Genomic DNA, 26,146 nt, shown 5'->3' with positions numbered 1-26,146 from the left:
TCTGGAGGAAGACCCACTACGAATACTCCGTAGCTTGTACATACTAATAGCCTGCATGCTTTCTAAGTTGGTGGTGGAGAGGGAAAACAGTTGGGTAATAGTGGCGGGTGCAGGCGGCCGGCGGCCGGCGGTTAGCGGTTGGCGGTTGGCGCGCTGTGGCATTCGAGAAATATATTTCAATAATGCCCATTCAAAAGTACCTATGCCACTAATATACCGTAATATATTTTTATACTCATATAACACAGTATACTCTAGTGTAGAGCTCGATAGCCCGGTGCCGGATCTGGTCAAGTACCTTTTGCCTCGCACTGTATGGCGTGCTATGTGCACCGCCCTGTGTCGTTGTCCAATAGACACCACGTTCTTTAATAATAAAAAGCCTGGCCATACTATTCGTATGAACAACACGTGGCCCTGAATGCCATGTAGTTTATTCATAATTTGCGTTTGGGATATTCCAAAGGTACATGCGTAGGTTCGTAAAAGCCAAGCTATCAAGTGTCTATCTCCCGCTAATACATGCATAACTTTTCACATTTAGTACTTTACACCTCCATTTCCTTAACTTTATCCGTAACACCGTCCACTTTAATAGTGTGGCCGGGGTGGCGTGTGCCCTTGTTTTTGACCTTCTTCTCCTTTTTTGCTGGCGGCGGGTAAGCCTTGAGAGCAACCTCTTGCCAGTCCTTGGACGCCTGGTAAGCTGCCTGCACAGGGGCAAGCAGCTCGTTCAGGGCCTTGGAGACTGCAGGCTTGAGTAGTTGGGGGTTAAGCTGCACTATGTTAGAGGCTTTTCTTTGAACTGAACAATTGTTGTGTGCGGCTTGGGTAGCGAAAGAATAAGCATACCACATCATTTCTGTAGTCGTCCTGCATCTGGGCAATATTGTCGTACACCAGGGGCTCGAGACCATCTCGCTCGCGGTCCACCGTGAATGATCTTTTTCCATTCTTCAGACCAGACGCTGGCAGCAGTACAAACTCGACAAAAGCAAGTACGCCGTTGTCCTCAACGACCTGTGGTGCAGCCACGGCTTTCTTGATTTTCTTAGAGACAACTTCTGGGGCGTCCAGCAAGTCAATTTTGCTATCTGTACGTTTGTCAGCCCCCTATCAACAAGGCATATATTTACAGGATCAGAATTGGGTAATCACCTTGGTCGCTTGAGCTCATTTTTCCACCCTGAAGACCAGGAACCATGGGGTTAAGCAAATGTGCACGCTAAAAAAATACAGTTAGCAAAGCAAATTGCTTGATTCGCGTAGCCTGTGCGAATGGTATAACAGATGTACCTGCTTGTATCCGATCTTGGGTAACCACTCCTTGGCCGCGGTGAATAGTTTTCTCTGATCCAGACCACCAAACTGCGCATCGACATCTAGGTACTGCTCGTCCAGCACCTGCAAAATGGGGTACAGTAGACCACTCAACGGGGCATTGGCAGTCTGCTTGACAACCTCAGCACCGGCCCTCTTGGCATCGTGCTCAGACACCAACGACGACAGCTTGTAGATGTCCATGACGTACTCGGGGCTCTTCTGGTAAGAACTTCCCTGAACAAATCGTAATTTCTCTGTCGATACGCCGACGGCTTCTAGCATGGCGGTGATGACATAACGGTAGAAGTGGCACGCGTTGCTCGACAAGCTCGATGGGGGCTTTTAGGTTGTCGAGGAATCCATGGATATCGGCGAGGAGAATGGTGACATCGCAGCCCGCGGCGAGGAACTGGGCAATCTTGATTGCGGGTACAAAATAACCGCAATGAGGACGGCCAGTGGTGGCAGTACCTAGTTGGGGAGGAGGCACATTAGCTTTTTTTTTTCTTTTTGGAGGAGGAATTATTGACTATTGACGCCACAATGAACACGTATGTAGGAGTGTATTCGAAATGTAGGGATGCACAAACCCCAGTAAATCTTCGGGTGTCTCCCCTCGGCGAGAATCTTCTCGATAATTTCGGGGTTGAGAACCTCTGCGAGGTTCTCGCGAATGACATCGAACTTCTCCCTAGAGCTCGCGTCTGCCATTGTGTTGTCAAAAATGCAGTCGAAGCAGACAATCGAATGGTGAAGAGAGCGCTGCTCTGGAAAGAAAGGGTCTGGTGATTTCGGGCCTATGTATGACTCGAGATGATGTTCGAAGGTGACTCAGCGCACTGGTTGTGTTCGACCTCACAGTCCCCACCGCTGGCGGCAGGTGCCAATCACATAACAAGAAAGCCTCTAGCACCTTCCTCATTAACTTTTACAAGCTTACCAGATTCTTCTACCAGCACCTGGCAGACAATCCTTAGCTGTCCTGTGAGGCAAGTTGGTTGTACGATTCATATCTTTCGGTATTCTGTACAACGCAGTATCTGCCCCTTTTTATAATTAATGGTAACGTACTTCGTCGAGGGCTGTGTGGGTTGATATTTGCTGGCTGCTCCCGCGCACCCAAAGAGCAATCTGGGACGACAGCTCGCTCGCAATGCCGGCGGGGCAATCAAAATGCATGGGGTGGTTTGATATCGGTCGATGGTGGGGTGAATCGGGAGAGAGGGGAAATTTTGCGCAAGCCAAACTTTCAAACTTTTTTTTTTCGCCGCCCGCCGCAGCTTCACCGGACACACCGACTAGCCATGTGGCTTTCGAAGGCTTTGTCTACCGATTGACCATCAGCTTCTATATGCCTCTGCCACTGTTTCCGACCAAGGTAATCTGCAGCCGATTGACTCGCTTTGAATCGGTCCCCTTCTCTGCATGACATTAGAGATTACCGAGTAATGCCTCGAGGGTCTGTTGCAGAACAGCAGGGTGCGTACTCGAAACCACCAACATTTCGCTAAAATGAGTCGAGCTGCCATTCAACCATGCGTCCCCGCTTGAGTCCATTTGAATTCGATAATGACGCTGGTGTTTCCATAATGTCTGGTGTCACTACCTGTGCGCTACCACCGGGCAGACTCGTACAACCCCTGAATTAGGAATAGAAGAAAACTCTCGTTAGATAAAAGAACCTCGTGCCATTTATGTACGATCAATACATACCACGATATCGATATTGCTACCAAATACCTGCGGAAGTTGCACCGGAGGCTGGTGCAGCCTCTGAACAGTCGCAAAACAGCCTCTAAGTTCAGGGCTGGCGATTATTCTCCCAATATTTGTGAGAAACGTAAATCAAAATCGTCATCTATATCTGTCAACAAGTCATCGACTTGGTCTTTTCGTTCATAGAAGCTTATTTCAACCCTCAATCCAACTATTCCGAGGTCATCGTTACGAACATTCAAGAGTGGACTTGTTCTTGGTATTCAGTCCATCTGGCTGGTGATCTGAGTCATTTGATAAGCTCTCACCGCGTGAGACTTTTCAAGATGTCACCACAATGGTTGGTCCATCCGAATATACTCACTGACATTAAGCTTCAAATTAAGCGTAAGTGTAACGGGCCAAAGAGAGTTAAAATGGCACACTCATAAGCTGTACCTTGAGCGTATTCGGCCAAGGGACGCTATTGCTGGATTCCTTGTACTCTATGACTCAATAGTCAATCCCGATAACCACTGACAGAAGTCTGTCCTTTTCAATCGGTCATCTATCCAAGGACTCTCAATTCCGTAGCTAGATAGTCTCAATCAGAGAACCAATCTACTGTTAAAGTCAATCCATAGCTGTCAATCGTGACAATAACCAGCCAAATCTAAAAAAGTTTGACGTGGCCAATCTGCCATTGTTACACAATAACATGACGAAATCTCCCCATCCCCGCGGCCCGTCCCGGTTCCGCTGCAGCAGTCTCTTTTGGGGTGTATTTTGATGCTGTGAACGGCAAAGGATGTACAGACATGATGCTCAGCCTCTTAGAAGAACAAAATTTGCTGCAAAATTGGGTTGTTGGGCAGCTGACCGTGATTGATGTCCCCTTGGACAAGGGTTGATGCTGCCGGACGAAAACTGATTTTACCACTGTTCATGCTGTATATCAAGGCATCCAGCTGAGTCACTTGAAAGCTTGTGCAGACATCAGGCTGCAGTATTTGATCATCCCAAAATTCTGACAGGCAGTCTTGGTTGTGGACAAACATCAGCGACTGGAACATCTGGCCATGTGTCATGTACCACCAACTAGTATTAAAGCCCCTGCCAGCTCTTGATTTGTCCAAGAAATTCTTTTGAAAAAATTGACAAATTAAACATGGCTATTATATAGCCACTCAGCACGCAGAAGCGTAAGGAAATCACGAAACACCGCCTGCCATCCGAATCCGATTGTCTCTAAAGCACCTTCCTTGGCCCATCCTTTGAGTTATCAAAGTCACGCCTTTCGATAACCAAATTAATAATCCGTCTTTGGCGACAATTTTGCACTCGTTTCCATGTCATGACTCTACCTACCTTCCCAAGTCTCTTCCATGGCATCCACAAAGCAGATATTGGCGATAGCAGTCGTCGCCTTCCGGGACACCCTCAAACAACACTGGACCGGTCCGAGATTCTTCAATTTCTTGATAAATACTTCCGCACCCCGCAGCTGGACGACTTCTCAAAGTGGCTCTGGCTCGTGCCGACACAGGATAGCAGTCACGTCTTTAGCTTGACTCACCAAGTCGCCGTCGGCCGAGAGATCACGGTTACGATAAACCCGGAGCCGCATCTTGTCTGGCGTGGCCATCGAGTATTTGCCAAGCCTATCCCGCCGTTTCTGCTTTCACACGCGTTCTGTCCGCGGTTTTCGAATCAGAAATAAGCGCCAACACGAACAAAGACACGGTCTATAAAGCCATCTTGGGACTTATGGGGACCTACCAGCATTTCATACAGCACCCTTCGGACTTTGCACTCGCAGCTAAACACGACCTTTTCCCAATCGACTGCAATTCACAAGAGAGGAGACGGCGAAAACCTAGGTGAAGAGCTAGCTTATAGGGACGAATTCTCCAAGACCACCTATATTTTATCACGAAAAAAAACGCGCTCTGATCGAATAGCAATTATACCCCCTTATATTCCGTTGACATACTTCCTTTGTCACTTTCATTCAGGCTTTCGGGCCCTTGGCAATACTTGACGCCGATGTAAGCCCTCGTTATCAGTACGGTCAGCTGCGCCTTGGACCCTTTAGTCTCCAGGGAAAGTTTGTCTTGCACAAGTTTGTCTTTTCCAAGGTTTACGGTAATGACGATGCTTACTTTAGTCGTTTTTATGGCCCCTTGTTGTTCACCTTTGGCGTTTTAAGCATCTTAATCAGCTCCATCCAGCTGGGATACTCTTCTCAACAGGGGTTATACAGCACTACAAGAGTCGAGAATTCATGGCGCTCATTGTACAAAGCTGGTGAGGGACTCTGCGTGGCTGTTATGATTGTAGTTTGCCTCATAGGTGTTTTTTCTTAAGTCTGATCGTCGTGTTTGTGTTCATGGCAGCAAGGAAATGACATTTGATTTGGCGGCCTTGGGAAGGAAGCAAAGGAACAGCAAAAGTCATGCCGCATAGCAAGCGCAGCGGGATAGTAGTTGAGAAACAAGCGTATTCTAGCTTTAAGGCAAGAGGATAGCTAAAGGAGAAAAAAAAAATAAAGGTAGTTATTTGACTTGAGAAACAAGGCATTTGATAGAACGTGTAGGCTCGCTTGATGTTTGAGCTACAAGAGCACCGAGCCCAAAGTGTCTTCGGGTGTGTTGAAAGATAATATTGGCCGGAAGCCCACTTCTCGACGTGGCACGACTTGTTTAGAGGGCACATACAAGTATGCTCTTGGCTTTAATTTACAGCAGGTATGGTGACTCTCGCAGTCTTTGACTTGAGTGACAGGACCACGGTTGAGAATTTGTTTTTAAGTGGAACTACCAGCACCCCGAACACGTCTTATATGGCCATCGCACGAAACTACATGGACGTCTTCATATCCAAGAAAAATACCTGGAGAGGAGCCTGGTCAGGGAAAAGACAACGGTCACTGTTGCATTCCTTTTTATCATGGAATGGCGGACTAAGGGGCATAGGCGATATGATGAGCGGCACATCTGTTGCACTGGCGCCAAGGTTCTCTTTCTCCATTCTGGGAGGACTATGTAGACAAAAAGGCTACCATATCCCTGTACGGTACGTCATGTATGATGAATTTTTGCACGGACGGGAACCTAAATTGAGTAGTTGGCAAGCTTGTGAGGTACTTGCTAGCCGCTTCGCCGTCCCCCGATAACACGAAACACCAGATACGTCTTGCTCCGGGCAACAGACCAAGTCGTGAGCTGCGGCAAAATTTCCAGGCATAGCTACCTCATCCTCTCTCCAAATGTAAACGGCAAAAGCCTAACAACTGCAGGGTATGTGCAAGAGCGGTTTGTGCCCAGAGATTGGTGATTCTTCTCCGGCACCGAGATTCAATGGATAAAACTACAAAAGCCGCCCCTGTAAGATTATATTACCTGCCAAGCTGCAAGGAAACAGGACAGGTGCTGTATTGCTTCTTTGTGCGCATGCCGAAGGTGACAGTGCCGCGACCCTTTGAGTAACCACCTGGACATGATTTCTCATAATGTTTACAACTCTGCAGGCTATGCTACGATAGCTACACATGCAACTACTGTGTCAGTCAAGTAAAGGAAGCTGTCATGATTCTCCAAGCATGTTATTTCCACATTCGCTTAAAACGCCATGCATTTTCGCTCACGGTGAGTCTTCCGGAATCGCTATTAGGGGCCAAGATTTGTGCTCGGCGCTGGTCACGATCTATGCCGAGACGGAGCATGGGTGCCAGAATTAAAAGACAGTTGCAGTGCTGAGCTGTATCGGCACCGTCCCTGCAGCTTGTCTCTCAGGGTCTCAAAATAGTTAATGACCCCGGGAGGTGTTGACAAGTAGGCTCAGGGAGCTCAACTACGTTTCCGATTTGCATTCGCCTATACCATGCCGAGGGGCGTAAATGACATGTATGTTGAACAGGGAAGAAGGTTACGCCAGAGGGAGACGACTACAATGTTTGATTGAAACAAGAGCAACGGCACAGCTCTATAGAAGCCAGTGTGGCGTATACTAGGAAGCATACACGGCACCTCAGCTGGTCCACGACCTCGAATTTTACTATTCCACTAGGATGATGTCCTATAGATTCCACCCACTTTCCCCTTTTAACCCTCTCCCTTTGCTCCGGAGGAGTGCTGGGATGCAGACGCACCTAACCTAATTCTACCCCGAGGCTCTCCCCACACCCCAATCCTAGCCGATGGACACGATACGCGAGCCGTCGTCGGTCAGGGAGCCCAGGATTGAATTAGAGCTAATATCCCCATTTTCCAGGGGAAACTGTTCTCCACTTGCCATAACTGCGCTTGAGTGGCTTGACGCCGCGCTCTCGCTGCCGTCGCTGAAGATCAGCCATGTAGAAGTCTCGCTCCCAGCTAGCTCCCGCATCCTTGAGAACAAAGGCATCCACCAATAGAGAAATGTGGTTGATGTCGTCGCTGGGCGTCTCCGCGCCCGTGTCCATAAGTGTCGTGTACAAACCGCGATAGCCGGCGGCGATGCTGGCACGTACACACTGGGGGCGCATGGCTGGCCGAGCCTTGGCCAGTTTGTAAAGCGTCGTTGTCGTCGGGATATTCGAGTACCAGATCTAGTACGATAGCTCTTCATCCGGTACAGGTGGCTCAGCATCCAGGAGACGATGCGTATCATTGTTCATGACATGCCTGGCGTTGGTTGCTCTCTTCAGAGCCGGAACCCCATTCATCCGCAACTACTTGCACGATATCAGGGCTTTAGGCTAGCCAGAGCGCCATGGCAGTACTTCGATAAACACCTGGTACCAGGCAACGAAGCTCATATTCCACGCTACGACCTGGGCGACGGATGCGGGCATATCGGCGCGAGATTACCCTCATAGCAGATACCGGGATCACCAGGTCTTTGTGCATAGTCGGAAGATCAAACGGCAATAGGGACGTAGGTAGGGCGATCTCAGAGTTAGTAATAGTGACCACGTCAAGTTTCACTCCCTCCTCACCAGCACCCCAGTCCACGGTGGTATTGAAATATCCCCACAGTCGCTTACCGAGGCCGTTACAGGATCTTCGGCGCCCCTTGAGAGTGGCAAGCACGGCGGTGTCAGCATTTAGGCAGACGCCGGGTTTAGGGCTCTCCAGATTGATAACAAGCTTGTAGTCATTCATGACTCCGTAGCGTGTAGGCATGGCCTTGATGTGATCAAAGATGCGGCGGGAGCCATGACTTGCCAGCTTCTCGCGCCTCCTCAGCAATGAATACATCAGGAAGCAGGTCAAGCTCACGATATAGCTCGTAATATCCTGCGACGGCGCAGGTCCGGCCGACTTGGTATCGCATATCGAGGAACGCCGCAGCAACCTTTCGATGGGTATCTTGGCTAGCGATATCAGGATACCAGATGCAGTACGCGCGGGAGTCCTTATCAGGCATTTGCTAGGAGCTAGGCACCCGGTCGCTTATAATCGAGCGAGCATTGCGAGCCCGCATAAACACACTTGTCCTTGCATTCAACAGAGATCCGAGACCTCGGCTGACATGGCGAAAGCATCACGATGTCGAATGCCGCTCACCAAGCATAGCCGCACTTCGTGATTGGCCCGACTGCTCTGGCAGCTTCTGGCCTCAAAGCGCCGACTCGCAGTCGGCTTCCTTATAGGCTGTTTGGTTTAGAAGTAAAGGTGCTTCCGTCGCTGCCATATCGGGGCACATGGAGTCCGGTAGACAAAATCGATATCCTGTGTGCTTTCGCCCCTGTAATGGGCGTTGGCCGATGAAGGGAGCTTGAAGGCAAAGAGATCAAAAACGGGTGAGTCAACTTGCTTTAATTTACGTGCAATTACTCGATATTAGCGATATCCCGCTTGGCTGAGTTGCTCAAGTCAACCATTGGTTCCACACACAACTACAGCGTAGCAAACTGGGGCAAAGCATAGACCCTGGCAGGCCACAACCAACGTCTTTACTTGTGCTCCGTTGCACAGTTCTGTCGAGGTTACACCCGGATGACTAAAATTTGGCCAACAAAAGTCAATTTTGATCTTGTGGTGGTTCCGCCGTACCAGAAGTGAGTCAACTGTCGAAAGATGATGCCCAGCACCTCCCATACACGGAGTACGTTAACAAAATATGTTGCTAAGACGCCAGGTCGTAATCCACAAAAGCCAATACGAAGCCAAATTCTCTCCAAACAACTAGCTAGCAATGTCTAGAACTCCAGGAACTACGGACCGGGAGAGCAGAGAGGTATGTTCTAAACGATTCGGGAAGCCAGTAAACATAACATTCCATGTTGTCCGTTCGAAAACGGCCATCAAAAACTGGCAACCCGGCTTGGTCCTCGACTGTATGTCAGCATCCATGGTAGTCGTGTGCTATGGGATAATTTTGAATGTTTCTTTGCCGTGTTTGCATCCTCTTCGTTTCTGCCGTAGCCTTTGACCCTTATGTACCCGCAGGCGAGTTAGCAACTGTCCTGCCTCGAGAAATAGAGAACATATTCACTGCTTTATCATGGTTATTTACCCACGTCGAGTTCAATACCGGCAACGTCAGCCGAGATCCCGGGCCGTTAACCCCCCACAGCCCCGGCCCGCAGACGCCAGTCGGATCCGGCCCCGGCAATTGCGGGTCTCCCCGGCTGTGGCATGTGTCCGGAAGGTAGCCCTCGCTGCAGCATGCCCATTGTCCTTCACTCGTCAAGCTGCTTTCAAATCTATCCAGGGACGAAGATACTTGGCGAAGGGCATAGGGCCATGTGAAGAAGACTGCTACAGGCGCTCGTTTGCGCACGAATCTAGTCCTAGCTGCCGTTTCTTGCTGGGAGAATTTCGTGCCCTTCTTCACCAAGGCACTGCTGCACCGACTTATGAGCCAGGCCATCTGTCGACCCTCGCAAATCCCGTCGATGACTGCCACACCGACAGCAAAGGCAGAAGAATGTGATGGGGTGACCAGCGTCATCCTGATAGCTACGCCGCGAGGCATGCCGGAACAATTCCCGACATGGAGCTTGTCGGCCCCATACGCGGCGAGTCTCTGTATCCCGGTTGAGCCCTCGGAGGGTCAGAAAAAACCGCGTTTTCCTTTGCCACTTGTGCTCTAGGGTCGTGGGATGACTTCATGTTTTGCCCGACAACTGTGGGAATCGGGCTGATATTGTATACTCCGTTTAGCTAATGACGGGCTTGGTTGAGCGTTGAAATAAATCACCTGTACCCTGATATTGTTGTTGGTTGGGACGACTAGTCATGGAATAAGTAAAGATGCGGCGGAAAACTTAAACCTTATTGCCACCTTGGCCGGAACTTACCAACTCTAGATCGTCTGCCGCCCTTGCCAGCCTCCTGCTACACATACCTAACCCTATCTTGTAAAAAGACGCTTTCTGACACGTCGTAAGCAATGAGTTCGTTTCTTCTTCTCCGCAACCACCATCACAGTCATCGCATAAGTGGCTGGAGTAGCGCTGACGGTGCAAAACTGAGTGAATCGGCTACACTCCAGCATAAGCTGCCAAAAAGCATATATTAAAAAACGGCAACGTCTCTAAACAGACATTGCCGGTGTTTTGTCTCACATCATCTTCGGGGCTCATCGCCTCACCCAGAGATGGCCTGGTAGCTTTGGGTTCACCACCCATGCAGCAAAGGTGTAAGTTGAGCAAAAAAGCAGGAAACCGAGTGAAGTGCTTAAAGAGCCTTTTCATCTATATAAAGCCTATTCCCACCGAGAATAAAAAAATCTGAAAATTCAAGCTTAGACAGTACCCAAAGTTCACTCATATTTCTTCTGTGCCCCAATTTAATTTACGTTTGTCTCAAAATGAAGGCCTTTTACGTCATCTTGGCAGGCATCGTCGGGCTCACCCTCGCACTCCCTGCAACAGATCAGACCTCGGACGTATCTTTTCAAAAGAGAGCCTGTGACCCTAGCTGCAATTGCTGCGTAAGTACATGTTTGTCAAGGCTAAAATGAATAGATATGTGCTAAAGTATACTCACAGAACTGCAGCAGAGGGACTTGCTTCGTAAGTGATCTACCAATGGAGCACTGGCATTGTATCTTGCAATAACTAACCGCTGGACATAGTGCTGCGATTAGCTTTCCGTAGAAATAACTAGCAGCGGTGGCATGGAGTCCTTCATGGGGTTTGGACATTTGGACACTATTTTGGGGCTACTGTGTATGGAATGAGCAAACCCAAAGGTGCAACGCCAACTGGTTATCCTGATACCGGAGCAATAATAGTTGTCTTGTCCCATACGCATATCAGTATAACCTCTACGTACTGTTCTATGTTCTCGAGTGTTGAAGGCATGGCGGGTTGGTGGAGTAGCAGAAAAGGCACATACATCCGCATACTTTACTAGTTATTTTCTTAAGAACGAATTTCGATATACTGCCGTTGTAATAGCTATGAGGCTCCTGCTCCTCGAAGGATGATTACTGGTCGGCAGGCGGTCCATTGACCAGACGTGCCTGGATGCTGCATTATAATTCATGTAATTCCTTATTTAGATGTCCTTGTAAGCAAGCCGAGTTTGCGGATAAGATACGCCTACTCCGTGCCCGTGATCCATAGCCGGAAAGAGGGCCTGCTTGAGGGTGCATGCTCTCAGGAAAAAAGTTAATCATCATATAGAAGCTAGCAACTATAACAAGGCTCACCAGCAGCCTCCACCAGAAGCTCGTCTTTAAGAGCGATGTTCTTGCCAGAAATAGGGACCACAAGGAGAGGTAGTACCTGGAGTAAGCCAGTACTATCTTATTGGTAGCTGCGGTTCCGAAAGTGGAAGAACCTCCGTTGGTGCAGGTTGTGGTTCAAAGCAGCACACAAGCACAAACACTAGCAGTTCGGTTGGTGATGTCGCGCAAGCACGGATCCTACAGGCTGGTCGCAACTCGAATCACAACACGACGCAGTATAATCGATCCATAGATAAAAGCATGGTAGTGAGTGTAGTCGCAACAAAACAAAATAGTATATGGAATCAATTTACTAGTGAATATATCCAGACGTATAATTGTCAAATCAACTTTGGTTACGGGCTAAAATATTCCGAGGATTAAAACATGATATGTGAATATATAAAGGGGGCGTCAAACAACACTAGTGAAACAGTTCCTTCTGCAGTCTGAAGTAGTAGGAATCTGAACAGGCACTCTCAATTTCCATAATCATCAAGTCAGGTGACCCTACCATCAGAATGTTTGTGGAAGAAACGCCCGGTTTCAGCATCCTTCTTCCAATAGCTCTTATACTCGCTTTGGCTGGAGGATCCGTTGGAGGGTACCTGCGAGGAGAACGAGACTTTTTGTTTCTGGCCACCGCTGCCGGGAACGTGGCCGTTTGTTGGTGGGACGGACTTCGATGAGGAGACGGAGCTTGACGCCCTGTACGGTTAAGAAGAGGCCGCAGGCGTAGGCTGGCAGGGTTGCTCAACCATCTCGTAGCCATCTTCGTCTTCGTCTGCGTTCAGCTCATCGCAAGTGCCGTCAGCGACAGGCAGACGAGCTTCTTCGGCGATGGGTTGGGGGGCGGGGTTGTGATGCTGCTTCCAGTGTTCCTTTAGCTGGTCTCTCAGGGTGTACGACTGTTCCCTCGCGTGGTCTTGCCCATTCCTGAGTCCTCTTCGGCCGTCCTTGTGCCCTTGGTGAGAGTCCTTTAGGTTTGCCGACGCGTAGTGATACTGGTGATATTTAACCCTGCCGTCGTTGGACGGAGCAGCATAATGTGCATAGAAGTTGATGTTAGTGCCGTCCGTAGCGAAAGTCGTGACCGCGGCATGACCTAGTGGGTCAGGTTTCTTAATGTAGGAAAGGGCCTGATTCCGCGCAAAGACAAGAGCCGCTCCATTAAAGGCGCTTTGCATTCTGGCTTCTTCCATATCCTTTCCGCGGCCCTTCCACTCTCCAGCCAAATGTGGCAGAGTCAGGGAACCGGGGTCATCCTTGTAAAGAACAGCTCCACTGACATGCTCGTTGACGGGGAATGGCTCGTATTCTTGCATCTCTAATCCCTCAATGAAGTCGGGCTGCGGAGCAGATAGGCCATTGTTAAAAGCAATATCTTTTGGAAGGCCTGTGAATGCCTGTTTGAGCGCCCTTTTGTAACCTTTGTAACCTTTCGGGTACTTCTTCAGTAGTTGCCCGCCGACCTCGAAGACCATAGTCGCTTCGTTGACGGCTCCTCCAACTCTGTCGACGTAGTCCTCATAGACCGATTCGGTAGGGGAAGCGGTTGCACGGGATCTGGCATGTTGATCCTGTATTTTCTTGAGATTCGTAGGCGGCTGAGAGTATCGTGGTTCAAGGATGCCATTCTTATAGGCCTGGATAGCGAAGCCAGAGGAAGTTGTTGAGGTGGTCTTCGTCGTTGTCGATTCGATCGTGGATTCTGGCGGAGCAGGTGCTGACACCTTACTAAGTCCCTTCTTCCTCCCCATCTTGTTAAACCGGGCCAAGTTTTTCTGTGTCAACGGCGCTCGCTTTGGCTGGTGTTCGTCGCCGTCGCCGTCGCCGTCACTGCCAACCTGCCGTTTCCACGACTCTGTGGCCGGAGGGTGTTGTTTTTGCCCCTCGACCTTGAGCTCAAGAGGCAAGGTGGGTGGACGCCCGGGAGGCTTGGGCGGTTGTAGAGTCTATACGAGGTATTAGCAGTTACCTTGCGTGAGCGAATGTTGTCCTACCTTGGTGGGCTCCTCTACTTCCTGGTTCTCAACTCCAGACTCTTGTGTACTTGTCTGCGGCAATAGTGCTTGCTTCGATGGTAACGAAACACTCTCGGCACCTGCTTCGTACTGCGGTTCACAGGGAGGTGCCAATGGGGCGACACCCGTAGGACTTTTACCGCCCGCAAAGTGCTGTCGGGCTTGAAGCCTCGCACTGCGCCTCGAGGGTCCTGTACCTGACAGCTCAGCATGCTTAACCCATCTTGCGGACATGGCAGAATACCTACATGTTTGTGAGCCCGTCCGCTTCAACGGCGCCCTCTTCGCAGGCAATAAATCGCTCGTAGATGCTGCGTCCCCTTGTTTACTGGACTGCAAAGGCGGCGTCGTGCCTTGCGCAAGATCTCCACCCATTAGAGAACCGTCTCTATGGCTCGGTAGAAGATCTGTGCCTGACAAGTTAGCATATCTTCCTACTCTCCAAATCCAATGACATTGGCGATATGCATACCTGCACTGTTACCCGCAACAGTATCTAGCGGCTTTCCTTGCAAGGCCTTGGATAGTTTAGAATGAGAGCGCCGGGCCCGTGACCTCGAAACTTCGCCTCTCATGACGAAAAACGTGCTGGTATGTGAAAGAGGGATTGGATTTCGTTTCAGAGATAAGGCTGGCCAACGTCGGGACTGCTAAGACCACATGGCCGTCGGTTTCGTGGAGGTCTTCCAAATTGGGCTCAGGCGCGTAAGGCATCAAAAAATGGAGGCGCTAAAAAAAGAATGATTTGCCATCTGGTCCTCGGATAAGATGCGGGGTAGTTCGCACGGCTCACGGAAATCGAGTTGACAATTCTTACATTCGCTGGCGACGGTCTGCTGGTCCTGTAAGTGAGCGCGCTGTGAAACCTTCCGAGTCGCTCGTGCCTGATAGTTACATCCGCACCGGTTTGTAGCGCTACTCTATTGCGCAAACAAGTCCTTGGCTAGGTCTCATCGATACCTAATACCGTGTCGGCGAGAGATTGGCGGGTGGACCATTATACGACGTGGGGTGTAAAAGGTCTACGGGTACCCGTGTGGGTTGCTTACCCGTGGGCTTTGGGTAGGTATAGGTAAGAAAAAAAGACTTAAATAAATTTATAAGGGAAAATAAAGTACTTTTAATTATTTATTAAAAATATTAAGTGTTTTTAAGTACTTAAATAAGACTTATATAACTTACTTTATACTTTAAACTTAAAACTTATTATAAGTATAATTAAATATTAAAGAATTAACGTTAATTATTATAATTAATTTAAAAAAATTAATTTATATTATTATATTATATTATTATACGTTTATAAGTATTTATAAAATACTTATCTTTATATTAGATTACTTATAGTATACTTAAATTACTTATATAATAAAACGAGTAGCCCACAAATAACCCAAGAAAAACTTGGATACCTACGGGTACCCACGGGTACCCGTTTTTACACTCTAATACGACGAAATCGTGAACAGTAAGTTAAAATAGACAATAATCAGGCGAATAAGCCGCCAAAGGGAGAAACGCGGCACTGTGCAATCTGTGCCAGCTGTATGTACTTCTCCAGGACAGATCAGTAGAGGAATCCAATGTTGACCATTTCAGCGCTCTGTTCTTGGTAAAATTGACTACGAGAAGGGACCGACCTAGGGGAGGTAGGGTCTGGTAGTAGGAGTAGGCTAGCAACACCGGAACTACTATTAGCCGAGTGCCTGTGCCGTCCAAAGCCCCAGCCGGGCCAGCCCCTTTAAATTGGGTGAGTGACAACAAACCAACAAACGACGTCGCTTTGAGTTTGCGATGCCTCTTTCAGTGTCGAAGCGACCGGCATAACTCAGCGACGCCGAGAATCAACCGTGATACTCGCTCTCATTCGTCTAGCGCGTATGGGATGGGCGTCGATGGTTCTCTTCTTGTCCAAGCTGTGGAGTCGCCTCCTTGTCTGGAAGAAGAAGATGTTGATAAACTGACGGCAGAGGGCCGCGAGTTGGGTAGCCGTGAATTTCTCTACCCAACTGATAATTAATACTCTCTCTTAAGAAAAGCTTCATTGAATCGCTAGACTCAGATGCAGTCTGCGCTCTTGCATCACAGCATAACCGCGGCAGCCCCTGCCGGGCGGCAAAGAAGGATAGTGGCAGCTTCAATGTTTGTTTCTTTATTGAATTCGACCAATGTAATACCCAGTGGGTGGTTAGAGTCTCCATTGACCCTGCTCTCGACAATCCCCGGCATAAAATTCTACCTGTCTCCTTACTTTTATCAAGGGTGACATAGATCTAGATTTGTGAAGCGTAATACCCGCATCCCCGTCCCTCATGTTCATGCTTATGGACGTGATGCCTTGTTGACAAAAACAGGGGACACAACGCAGATGTTTCTTATCTCGGACCGTGTGATAGGAGAACCGCTAGACAAGAAGCTTCTGGCTGATGCTACTATTACGTATAGACGAAGCTTCTACTGCCAGTTGGTTGATTTTTGGCGGAGCTTAGGATGCTTGAGTTTCCAGCAATCGGCTCCTTAATGCCGCCACCTAATAGCGGCGCGTCCCCTGTCTCAGGCCCTGTTATCTCCATGTCTGCCCACACGCTGCGGCGGCCACTCCTACCAATATTCGCTTCTGCAAGGGAGTATATGAGTTGCCAATTCGGTCTTGTATCGGCATTCTTCTTACCACCGGTTCGCGACCTTGCCCTTGATGATATCCAACAAGAAGTTTTCGCCCTGCGTAATATGGAAGGTATTTTTGAGCAAGTCATTCATTCTGACCTGGATAAGGGCCCATTCGTGCTGGGCCACTTGGAACATTCTGTGTTGCCCATGTTTTACGGCGGCCTACTGATGTTACCGATATATTTTATGACTTCCTGGCGCAAACGCTTTTTGTCGAGCCTATTGAAAAAGTAATCTCCCAATTTTTCGCGGAACATGAAGCACTTGCATTGGAGGCGCATCGTCGTGCAGATCAATGTCAACGCTACACGCAATAACTCAAGGACCATGGGCTGTATGAGACTGAAGAGGAAAAAATACTTGCCGAATTGAACAAACTGACGGAATGGATACGTGAAAAAAGCGAGGAAATTGATGAGCTAGAGTCATGTCTAAACGCTATTAAGGCAGGGCCCAGCGACAGTCAGGGCGACACAAATTAGCAGGGGCTAGCTATCGGCACTCTGACGCAGCACTACACCCTTTCAAGTGAACTCCCTTATATTTTCTTGTCTTCTTATGCTCTGTTTTCCAAAGCAAACAGGGACGGGAGTGGAGAAGAATGGCCCATTTGCTCGACCAAGCTTCAACCAACACCCCACATGGCCCAATGAGAGCATTCATCAAAGATTGGAGATTGGATATGAAGCTTATTATCAATATCCATATGTCCCAAATATTGGCGGCACTACGTAGTGATGCAAGAAACTTTTCCCACGGAAATCTAAACCCCTTCCTCCCTGGCTACTCTCACACATCAAACTGAATCATGCTGTTATTTTTGTCTTCTGTGAGTCAAACTAGACCATCTGTCTAGATACTCAGGCTGGTTGCGTGAAAGCATTTATAAATATGGGTACAATTGGGAGGAGAAATGAATATACCTGCCCCTGACAAGAGATGATTCTTCTGCTGTCCACTCTGAAGGACACATGTTTTAATCTAATAGAGACAGGGTGCTAGAATGCGTATGGAATTCCTGCCAATATTTACCGCGAGCAAATAACTATGAACAAAAGGCCCTAAAATCTCCCAGGACGTACCCGTAACCGAGATCCCAATAGGCAGGTGACCCGAAGAAGTGATTGTTGGAGCACAATGATTGTGACGCCCCGTGTCCGCTCATTTTCTGGCCGGGTATATTCACAATTCCACTTTGGCGAAACTGACGGTACGGGTAATCGAAAAAGGCCTTGATGAATTTCATGGTTAATAACTGTTATAAACAGCGCCATGATCCCGTTGCCTTTCAACATCTTAGTTGACATGCTACGTCTGCACAAGAGGTGAATATATTTCTGGGAGTGGTCGACGCGTCGGGCCAGCTTCGCTCTCAGCCATAACATTGAAGTCTGTGAAACAAGCCGTACATTACGGGGTACGGGGCTTTCCGATGAAGAAGGGAAAACTATAACTATACACCATCTCCATATTTTTCACCCGGCGGGCCGTCCCGGGCCATGATCCACATCGGGCCGCAATTTTCCTATTGTAGCCTTTGTACTCCGTACCCTGTGGATAAATCGTCAGCCACACATTCTTCCATTTAGACCGAGTATAAAGTATCATGTTCCAAACAGTACTACAGGACGTATGACTCCATGCCTCAATCACAGCTCCATGAGAGGGATGAACGTGGCCACTTTCTCATGCGCACAATGCGCCCGTAGAGCGTCCAGGTGAACTAATTGACATTCTGCCCAGCTCGTATAGCTCGAATGGCTGTGTAACTCTTCGAGGCTACTCGGCCGCGCAATCTTGAGAGAAATGTCACCTGGCGGCTTCGTCTGTGTCAGCCGCTGGCGGTCTAAGGGACAGTGTCACCAGTAGATTGGCCCACAGGCTCGCATCAGCCCCCAAGCTAAAGCCATGTCTCGTTTTATCCTCTCATACTTCATGCAATAGCCTGGAGTTGTGTGGCTGGAGACGTAGACACACAGGGCTGAGCCATCACAATGTATTAATAATAATAGCCTCTTCAGCTGCGCGTGTCAGGACGGGTTCGAGGCCTTCACGGAGTCAGTGGCGCACCCAACGTGGGATTCCGACGCCTAGCATTGGATATTGTGCTCAGGCCATGTAAGAATATTGATTTCAGCTCCGTTTAGGCTTGCTCAGGTCAGAAATTCACTGGAAACCACCCATTGTCGCGGGCGCTAACCTGCTGATCGCAGTCAGGATGAACGCGTCGCCATGAAAATCAAGTGCAGCCAAGCTATTAAGTGCACGCTCCGCTCCGATGTGAATCATCTCGAGCACCCGGATAGTTCAAAGAGCGAATCACACATGTGCGGATAGTAGACATTACTGCCGTCCACTCCGAGAACCCTTGCACACCATGCCGACAGACAAGGAGAGCCGTTCGAATTTGCGCCGACTCCGTAGTCGCCCGGTGTGCATCATCTGCGGCCGGCCCGCAGAAGCACAGCAGATTGCGCGGGCGCTCGGCATCGACGACGAAAAGCACCGGCTCAGCGGCCATGACGTATCCATGGTGAGAGACGGCCACACATTCCACTTGGGTGAATTCAAACTGCCGTCCGGGGATATTCTACAGTACTACATCACCAGTTCTCTGCGTCAGGGAATCCAGTCCTTTGCCGTCAGCGCGGCCATACTCTTCAACACGCTTTCTCCTCGATTCGTATTACACGCGGGCGTCTGCGCCGGATTCGACGACCCCACGGGGAAATTGGAGCTAGAGCTGCGCGATGTAGTATTTGGCGAAGCCGCTATCAACTATGAAGAGGGCAAGTGGGAGGCGCAGGAACCCGGTGGCAATGCAGTATTCCTGCCGGACTACAAACCGGTCGCTGTCGAGGCCGGGGACATGCAAGGGTTTACCAAGTCGCACAAGCGTCATGGTATTCGCTATGGGGAGTACATATCCGGTTCTTCGGTCCGAGGCGACGCTGCGCAGGTATTTGAGAAGATTCGATCGTCGGTGAGTAGATGTGCTTGCCACCTTTAAACGTTGGATGAAGCCTGATTCATAGACCAGGTCGGCCGAAACGCCATTGCTCTTGACATGGAAGCGAGCGCTTTTATCCAGCTCTGCAAACATTTCGAGCCAAAGGGTCCCATTTGCCTAGGTGTGGTGAAGGGGGTCTCTGATTTTGGGGATTCCAAAAAAGGGGAAGACGCGTCTGCCTACTCTGATGCTCTGAATAACACGGCCGTTGCCATCAAGGATTGGCTCACTCATAGAATCCCCAGCACTAGGTGGGAAGTTGATGAGAGTAAGTGTCGGAAAATTGTCAGGGGCAAGTTTATGCAAATGCCAGGACTACCGCTAACTTGCCAATGTAGGCGACGAGCCTGGAGCCAAGTTAGTTTCCGGGTATTACGAGAATTTTGTCCGCCGGGTGATAGACAACTACCTGGAAGGGCTACCCATTGCATATAGGCACAGGCCCGGGGTTGCGGTACGTTTGAAATGTCTTGCTGACGCCAGACGCCACTAACTGTTCGCAAAGATACCTGCCAGCGAGATCAAGGGCTTCATTTCGGTTCTACCAAAAGACCAAGACCCACAGTTTGTCAAGGAAATCGGCCAGATCCAAAGAACAATATTAGATTATGGTGTAGAGGAGATCAATATTGGAACTGTAAGAGCTTTTTCGAGCATTCTTCTCATGGCGAGCACCGCTAACAGACAGAAAGAATGCTGCCCAGCGATATGTTCATTATAAAGGAGGGTACTTCCTCGACTGGTGCCGCACCGTAAACAGCCTTGTTGACGAGGAAGATGCCGAGTATCAAGTTGGCGTCTTTGGGAGAACCTTGAGAAAGCAGGCGTATTATAAGCAGGCCGAAGCCAAGGGTCCTCTGGCGCGGGTTCTTCCATGGGAAGAGGCAATGCACTTGCTGACCGACCTGAGGAATGACACACCACACATTCCTCAGCCAGGTATAGAACTTGTTGGAAAGAGATCCGAAGAAAGATTGCCTCGGGCCAAAACACAGAGAGACTCTAATATGCCAAAGACGGAGCGAAAGTCGTCGGTCTCACAGCTATTCGCTTTCGGAAGATTTCGTCGGCACCATAAGGGTAATGGCAAAGAACAGGAGGCGACAGCGAATCCTCTTCCAGTTGTTGGCTGCAAATGAGCTTCATCATCTGAATTATTTTTGACGCGATTTGTAGGATGAAGAGAAACATTGGGTAGTTGATGGGTGGTGTATTTAGTACAGTATGAATGTAAGACCAGCGGTTCGAACAGCAAGTTCCCTTGGATCAGTACTGGAAATGAAAAAAAAAACCCAAACTTGCCTCTCGGATATTTCACGTCAATGAGATTGTGGATTTTTACAATTTCCTCTTCTGTGTCCATGCGAGCATGTTCACAGAGTAAATTCCATAGATTGAAGGTGGTTGGGCGGGCTGTCAACAAGAGTGTGGAGAATGGTCATGCACCAAAACGGCAGGCTGAAAATTGTGGCGTTTGATAGTGTCGGCTCGTCACTTTTATTGTTGTGGTAGTGAGACATACGAGCTTATGTACATATCAGCGCAATTCCCTGCAGACGGTCGGCCGTGGTCTCGACCTCTCCACACTCCGACTGGGACCAGGGTGTAAATCCCAAGTTGACTTGTTACACTCTTCTCTTCCATCACGGAGACGTACGGAGTAGATGAAGTCGTACCTAGTCCGAGATGTGCTAGATGTGGGCGTTATTTATACGCAGGGCGCTCAGAAGCACCCGCTCAAGGCCTTCAACTTCTCAATCTTGGGCGGGGCGGCCATTTATTCTCCTCATGGAAAGCTCCAGCAAGAAGAGGGCCTTCAGCGTCTCTGGCAATCCTGAAGCTGAGCAGGCGGTGAGGAAGCGACACCGTCTACCTCAGACTTGCGAGTGGCTTCGTCAGGAGCCAGTCTATCAGGCATGGAAGTCGTGGAATGAGAGCAGTTCACCCGTATTATGGATCCAAGGGCCAGTGGGAATAGGCAAGACATTTCTGGCCGACTTCGTTGCCGGCGATGTCGTAGGGGTCAGCCCTGAATCACCAGTGCTCACCACACACTGCACGGCACAGTCTACTCCGGAGTTGCTAGTACATGACCTCGCAGCTCAACTTGTATCACGTCCGGAAGTTAGCGACCCTCTGAAGATACGGGCTTCCAAACTCGTTGATGATAAATACAAAGACACAGCGAGTCTGCCATACGATGCCAGCTACAAAACCTGGGACGAGTTCAGATTCATCGTCGGGGAGTCATCGCGCCTGACGCTCATAATAGATGGGCTGGACGAGTTGCCAAATGAGTCCTTATCACACCTGAAGTTTGACCTCCCATCCAGGTTGGTTGAGCTGACTACAACTCTTGCCGAAAACGTCAGACTGCTTGTGCTCAGTCGGCCACAGTCCAGCATTCTACGCGCACTCAGGGACTCGCCCACTATTCAAGTAACAGCTACCAAGGTTGCTGACGACATGAGACAGTTTTGCTTGTCAGAGGCTGCCAAATACCCACAGCTAGGCTTGGAAGCCGACAATGTCAGCACAGCTGTAGCCCGGAAATCTGAGGGTATCTTCATTTGGGCATCACTTGCTATCAAAGTTCTCGCGAGTGAAACCAAAACCAGCGAGGGAAATATTGACTCACGGTTGGGGCGCCTTCCTACTTCTCTGAATGGACTTTATCGAGATGCATTTGAGCAACAGTCAAAGAACCTCCACCACACACATATTGTGCTTCGAGATATTATTCTACGATGGCTGGCATTTTCAGTAAGGCCAATGACACCTGTGGAAGTCGCAAACGCCATATCTACAGAAACCAACATATTCATCGCCGACTTGGAAGCTACTGCGGTAGAAGTATGTGGATCTCTCGTCAAGTTTGAGGCCGGCTATTTGAGACTTGTCCATCACTCCCTCCGGGACTTTCTGCACAGTAAAGCGTCATCGCCTGCTGAGAATGAAGCTACATGGGTCAGCGAACAGCATCACAAGATCACGGCATGTCTCTTGGCGTATCTCATGCACACGTCATTCCGGCACGTTACTGATCTGCCGAGCTCGAAGGACTTTCGCAACCTCTATCCGTTGGCAGAATACGCATGCCTCTACTGGGTCCACCATTTGAGCTTGAGCAAAGAAGACCGACACCTGAAAGACCAAGTTGAGCTCTTCTTTCAATCTACAAATGCGAAGGAGTGGGTTATCAAGTTACTTCCCGAATTACTCGCGCACTCTGTCCTGCCTATTCCACCTCGGCCACCAATCAATGCTCGTTTCTTCTATATTTCCATGCTAAAGGCACAGGTAGTGAATTACTTTGAGCAAGCCCGACGAAATGAGGTTCGTCAAAATATTGATAGATGGCTGGACTCCATTTATGAGGGACTCTTTGCGGAGACGAGCACGAATAAGAAATTGACTCCCACTGAATGTCTACGCCGCCGGATTGAACTGGCTGAATTGTATAGTTGGTTGCCAGAGCGTGGCGATAGGGTCGCGCCCCAGTTGACGGAAGCAATTGAAATTTCTTCTCCATCCATGGATGGGGAGAATTGCCAGGATTTGGTCATCGCGGCTCGGCAGGCACTGGCAGATGACCTCAAACGCAATGGACGCTACGCAGATGCGGAAGAGTTACTCAAAAGGCTGATAGAGGACATCATACGTACGTCCTCTGACGAGAATCCAGCACTTTCATTCGCCTACGACAGCCTGGGCTGGGTCTTGTCGCGCCAAGGCAAGCTCGAGGATGCAAAGACGTTCCTTCGGAATGCCCTCGAAGCTTCCACCCAGCAGTTTGGTTCTAGCTCTCCACATACGCTTCGGTCCCGTCTCACGCTTGCAGAAATTCTGGCGAAGCTTGGCCGGAATGATGAAGCACAGGAACTGTACAGATTTCTAGAGAACCGGCTACGCAAATCTGATCGGGACGGTGAACAGATCACGAGTGACCTGCCCAAGGACGCAGTTGCGGACCTCAACATTCTCGCGGGTATTTACATGCAACAGGGCAAATACAGTGAAGCCAAAACCACATTCCGCATGGTGGTGGACGAACGAAAAAAGATGTTTGGCCCGAACAGCCGCTTGACGCTGTGGGCTGAGATGCAATATGGTCTTGCGGCAAACGGGGAAGGGGATGCTGAGCAAGCAGAGGCTATTTTGTCGGTATTGCTTCCACGGCAAATAGAGGTCTTGGGCCTTGAACACCAGGATGTAAAAGATGTTACAAAAGTGTTGCAAGATATAAAGGAAAAGGAGACGTGACATCGTGTCGATTCTGGGAGTAGATGACTTGGCAGCGACATTATCTAGGTCCTAGGGACTATTGGGGCCTGCGGAGAAAAGGATGCCTAGCAACAAGCCTCCTGCTGAAGATCCATTGATAAGTTTGACTGTCGATATGGCGCTTGGAGATGACGTGCTCATCCAAGCCCCACGCCTGCATCAAGGCGCTGTCGGCCCCAATGTCAACGTCAACTAACTAACCAACCAACCGACTGGGCGGCCATTGACCAGTTAGGCTATTTAAGGAGGAAACGCAGAACGGTTATTTTCACTTTGGATAACAACAAAGTATAGTTTATCGAAATCTCCATCTTTTTTGAGACACTAAAAATTATGGTTAAGCTTAATTAGTTGCCGTGCTCTATTTGAACGGCTGATAGTTTCTGGCGGGTCTTGACCTCCAATGATGTGCTCACGCTTACATGGCTCATAAGTGGATCCTAAACAGTTGGCCGACGTCGGTAATCATGATATAAAGAACTCGGTTGAACGTCAGTCGGTTCCCATTTATGTCTTTGTATGCCGCAGGATTCTCGCCGTAATCAGCACACGCATCCCACGATGGCTGAAGCGAGATCCCAACTTCAGCCACGTTTGGGCGCTGGAAATCCTGAAGCCGAGAATGAGAAAGCAGAGGCTGCTAGCAACTCTTTTGATGATACGATTCTCTCTCCCAAACTGAGCCGTAATAAATCTTCCGGACTTGACGCGGCCCTGGAACTTATCAACGAAGCTGGAGACCTGTCAACAACTCCTCTCGATCCAGCGCAGCAGAAGCGCCTTGTTCGTCGCATAGACTATCATATTATGCCGCTCATTTGCGTCGTGTACTTCTTGCAGTACATTGACAAGACTTCCATTTCATACGCCAGCGTAACTGGCATTCAAGAAGCCACAGGCCTTGTCGGAAACCAGTTCAACTGGGTGGCGTCCATCTTCTTTTTCGGCCAACTCGCGTTTGAATTTCCAACAATTCGGCTAATTCAGCTCTTCCCTCTCGCTAAATACGCTTCCATCAATGTATTTATTTGGGGGGCTGTCCTGGCCTGCATTGCGGCTTGCAAGAATTACGCTTCTCTACTGGTGTGTCGATTTTTACTGGGTGTCTTTGAAGCCGCTGTCGTTCCTGCTTGGGTGCTCTTCACCTCACAATGGTATACGAAGAAGGAACAGGCTTTTCAGGTTGGCTCTGGTTCTCCGTCTGCGGAGCAGCCCAGATGTTTGGTGGATTTTTCGCCTACGGTGTCTCCAAACATGCTGGTAGCGACCCGAACGCTGCGCTCGAAGGGTGGCAGATTATCTTTTTGTTCCTGGGTCTGCTTACTTCCGTTGTTGGAATTGCCTTCTACTTTCTGATCCCAGATTCTCCCGCCACGGCAAGGTTCTTGTCACTGGAGGACAAGGAAGCCCACATCCAGCGAATTCGAAGCAACGGGCAGGGGCATTGGATCTGACAAGTTCAAATGGAGCCAAGTAAAGGAAGCTCTGACCGACTCGATGACTTGGCTATACTGCTTCTGGATTTTTGCGGCCAATGTCCCCAACTCTACCGCTACCAGTTTCGGCAACTTGCCGGTCGAGGGCATGGGCTACTCTAGCCAGGAGTCTCTTATCCTCGTCACTCCTCTCGGAGCGTATGAAATTGTCGCCTTGTCGGGTCTGACATGGCTTGCAATGAAGACTAGACAGCGAATTCTGTGGTGCATTGCTGGCCATATCCCCGCCATTATTGGCGCAATCTTGATGGCCACGACAAGTAAAGTTCCCGCGTTAATCGGCTACTACTAGACTGGTGGTCTTCCTATTGGTTGGACAACGATTCTTGGGTTACAGAGCACAAATGTGGCGGGCTCAACCAAGAAGGTTACGGTTGCATGTCTTGGAACCATTGCCTTCACTGTTGGCAACATTATCTCGCCTCAGACGTTTCAGAAGAAGGACGCACCGCGATACCTGCCGGCCAAGATATCCATATGCATTATTTACTTCTTGTGTATAGTTGATCTATATGCCATGAGGTGGGTACTGGCTAGAAGGAACGGAAATCGTGATCAGAAAAAGGCAGCTGCTGGTGGTGCTTACGTTGTTGAGAAAAATCACGAGTTCTTGGATTTAACTGATGTCCAAAACAAGGAGTTCAGATATGAGTTGTGATCATATCCTGTAAAGATAGTGGTGGCGTGTGTCGTAGCCGACTGGGTAAAGTCCGAAGCCTCGCCTGAAATGCACATGAAAACCATTATTTATTTTACACTTGCATTTTGCCAGATAATATTTTCATTGGACCGCTTGCAGGGCAAATCAGAATGTGGAGTTGTGATTTCGACACAGCCTTCAATGTCACAAGAAACGGGGGCCACAAGTGAAAAAAAAACACGACATGTCTTCAGTCACCCAAGAGTGTGGTCTGGCTAGACAAGCTCAACGGTGTTCAGCATATGTTGCCAGTTGATTTGAACCTTGTGCCACGATGATG

At 49.2% G+C, this 26,146-nt stretch overlaps 8 protein-coding genes across 8 annotated transcripts; 3 read left to right on the top strand and 5 right to left on the bottom strand.

Moving 5' to 3' along the window:
- Nucleotides 1-216: 216 nt before the first annotated feature.
- TYS1 (Tyrosine--tRNA ligase cytoplasmic) lies at nucleotides 217-2,089 on the bottom strand. The gene is made up of 4 exons (XM_066121629.1): nucleotides 1,297-2,089; nucleotides 1,159-1,225; nucleotides 853-1,094; nucleotides 217-776 (listed from the first exon to the last, which is right to left on the bottom strand). Exons 1-4 carry the CDS (start codon nucleotides 1,603-1,605, stop codon nucleotides 549-551), a joined length of 846 nt encoding a protein of 281 aa, XP_065973245.1. The 5' UTR covers nucleotides 1,606-2,089; the 3' UTR covers nucleotides 217-548.
- A 5,181-nt stretch (nucleotides 2,090-7,270) lies between these two features.
- Nucleotides 7,271-7,543, bottom strand: J3458_019669 (uncharacterized protein; the record flags this gene model as incomplete). The annotated part of the gene is made up of 1 exon (XM_007814233.2): nucleotides 7,271-7,543. One exon carries the CDS (start codon nucleotides 7,541-7,543, stop codon nucleotides 7,271-7,273), a length of 273 nt encoding a protein of 90 aa, XP_007812424.2.
- Nucleotides 7,544-7,751: 208 nt separating this feature from the next.
- Nucleotides 7,752-8,183, bottom strand: J3458_019668 (uncharacterized protein; the record flags this gene model as incomplete). Its single annotated transcript, XM_066121628.1, has 1 exon — nucleotides 7,752-8,183. The coding sequence occupies one exon, from the start codon at nucleotides 8,181-8,183 to the stop codon at nucleotides 7,752-7,754; it is 432 nt and encodes a 143-aa protein (XP_065973244.1).
- A 13-nt stretch (nucleotides 8,184-8,196) lies between these two features.
- On the bottom strand, nucleotides 8,197-8,427 carry J3458_019667 (uncharacterized protein; the record flags this gene model as incomplete). Its single annotated transcript, XM_066121627.1, has 1 exon — nucleotides 8,197-8,427. One exon carries the CDS (start codon nucleotides 8,425-8,427, stop codon nucleotides 8,197-8,199), a length of 231 nt encoding a protein of 76 aa, XP_065973243.1.
- A 3,532-nt stretch (nucleotides 8,428-11,959) lies between these two features.
- J3458_019666 (uncharacterized protein) lies at nucleotides 11,960-14,387 on the bottom strand. Its single transcript, XM_066121626.1, has 3 exons — nucleotides 14,179-14,387; nucleotides 13,955-14,113; nucleotides 11,960-13,897 (listed from the first exon to the last, which is right to left on the bottom strand). Exon 3 carries the CDS (start codon nucleotides 13,440-13,442, stop codon nucleotides 12,399-12,401), a length of 1,044 nt encoding a protein of 347 aa, XP_065973242.1. The 5' UTR covers nucleotides 13,443-13,897; nucleotides 13,955-14,113; nucleotides 14,179-14,387; the 3' UTR covers nucleotides 11,960-12,398.
- Nucleotides 14,388-18,753: 4,366 nt separating this feature from the next.
- On the top strand, nucleotides 18,754-20,525 carry J3458_019665 (uncharacterized protein; the record flags this gene model as incomplete). Its single annotated transcript, XM_007814231.1, has 5 exons — nucleotides 18,754-19,359; nucleotides 19,417-19,654; nucleotides 19,725-19,840; nucleotides 19,892-20,023; nucleotides 20,079-20,525. The coding sequence occupies 5 exons, from the start codon at nucleotides 18,754-18,756 to the stop codon at nucleotides 20,523-20,525; spliced, it is 1,539 nt and encodes a 512-aa protein (XP_007812422.1).
- A 649-nt stretch (nucleotides 20,526-21,174) lies between these two features.
- Nucleotides 21,175-23,685, top strand: J3458_019664 (uncharacterized protein; the record flags this gene model as incomplete). The annotated part of the gene is made up of 1 exon (XM_007814230.2): nucleotides 21,175-23,685. One exon carries the CDS (start codon nucleotides 21,175-21,177, stop codon nucleotides 23,647-23,649), a length of 2,475 nt encoding a protein of 824 aa, XP_007812421.2. The 3' UTR covers nucleotides 23,650-23,685.
- A 546-nt stretch (nucleotides 23,686-24,231) lies between these two features.
- J3458_019663 (uncharacterized protein) lies at nucleotides 24,232-25,458 on the top strand (the record flags this gene model as incomplete). The annotated part of the gene is made up of 2 exons (XM_066121625.1): nucleotides 24,232-24,930; nucleotides 25,033-25,458. 2 exons carry the CDS (start codon nucleotides 24,232-24,234, stop codon nucleotides 25,456-25,458), a joined length of 1,125 nt encoding a protein of 374 aa, XP_065973241.1.
- Nucleotides 25,459-26,146: the final 688 nt, after the last annotated feature.

The sequence above is a fragment of the Metarhizium acridum genome, assembly GCF_019434415.1.
Source record: "Metarhizium acridum strain ARSEF 324 chromosome Unknown scaffold_568, whole genome shotgun sequence".
NCBI classification, from domain to species: Eukaryota; Fungi; Ascomycota; class Sordariomycetes; order Hypocreales; family Clavicipitaceae; genus Metarhizium; species Metarhizium acridum.
This window is presented reverse-complemented; position numbering and strand designations above follow the sequence as displayed.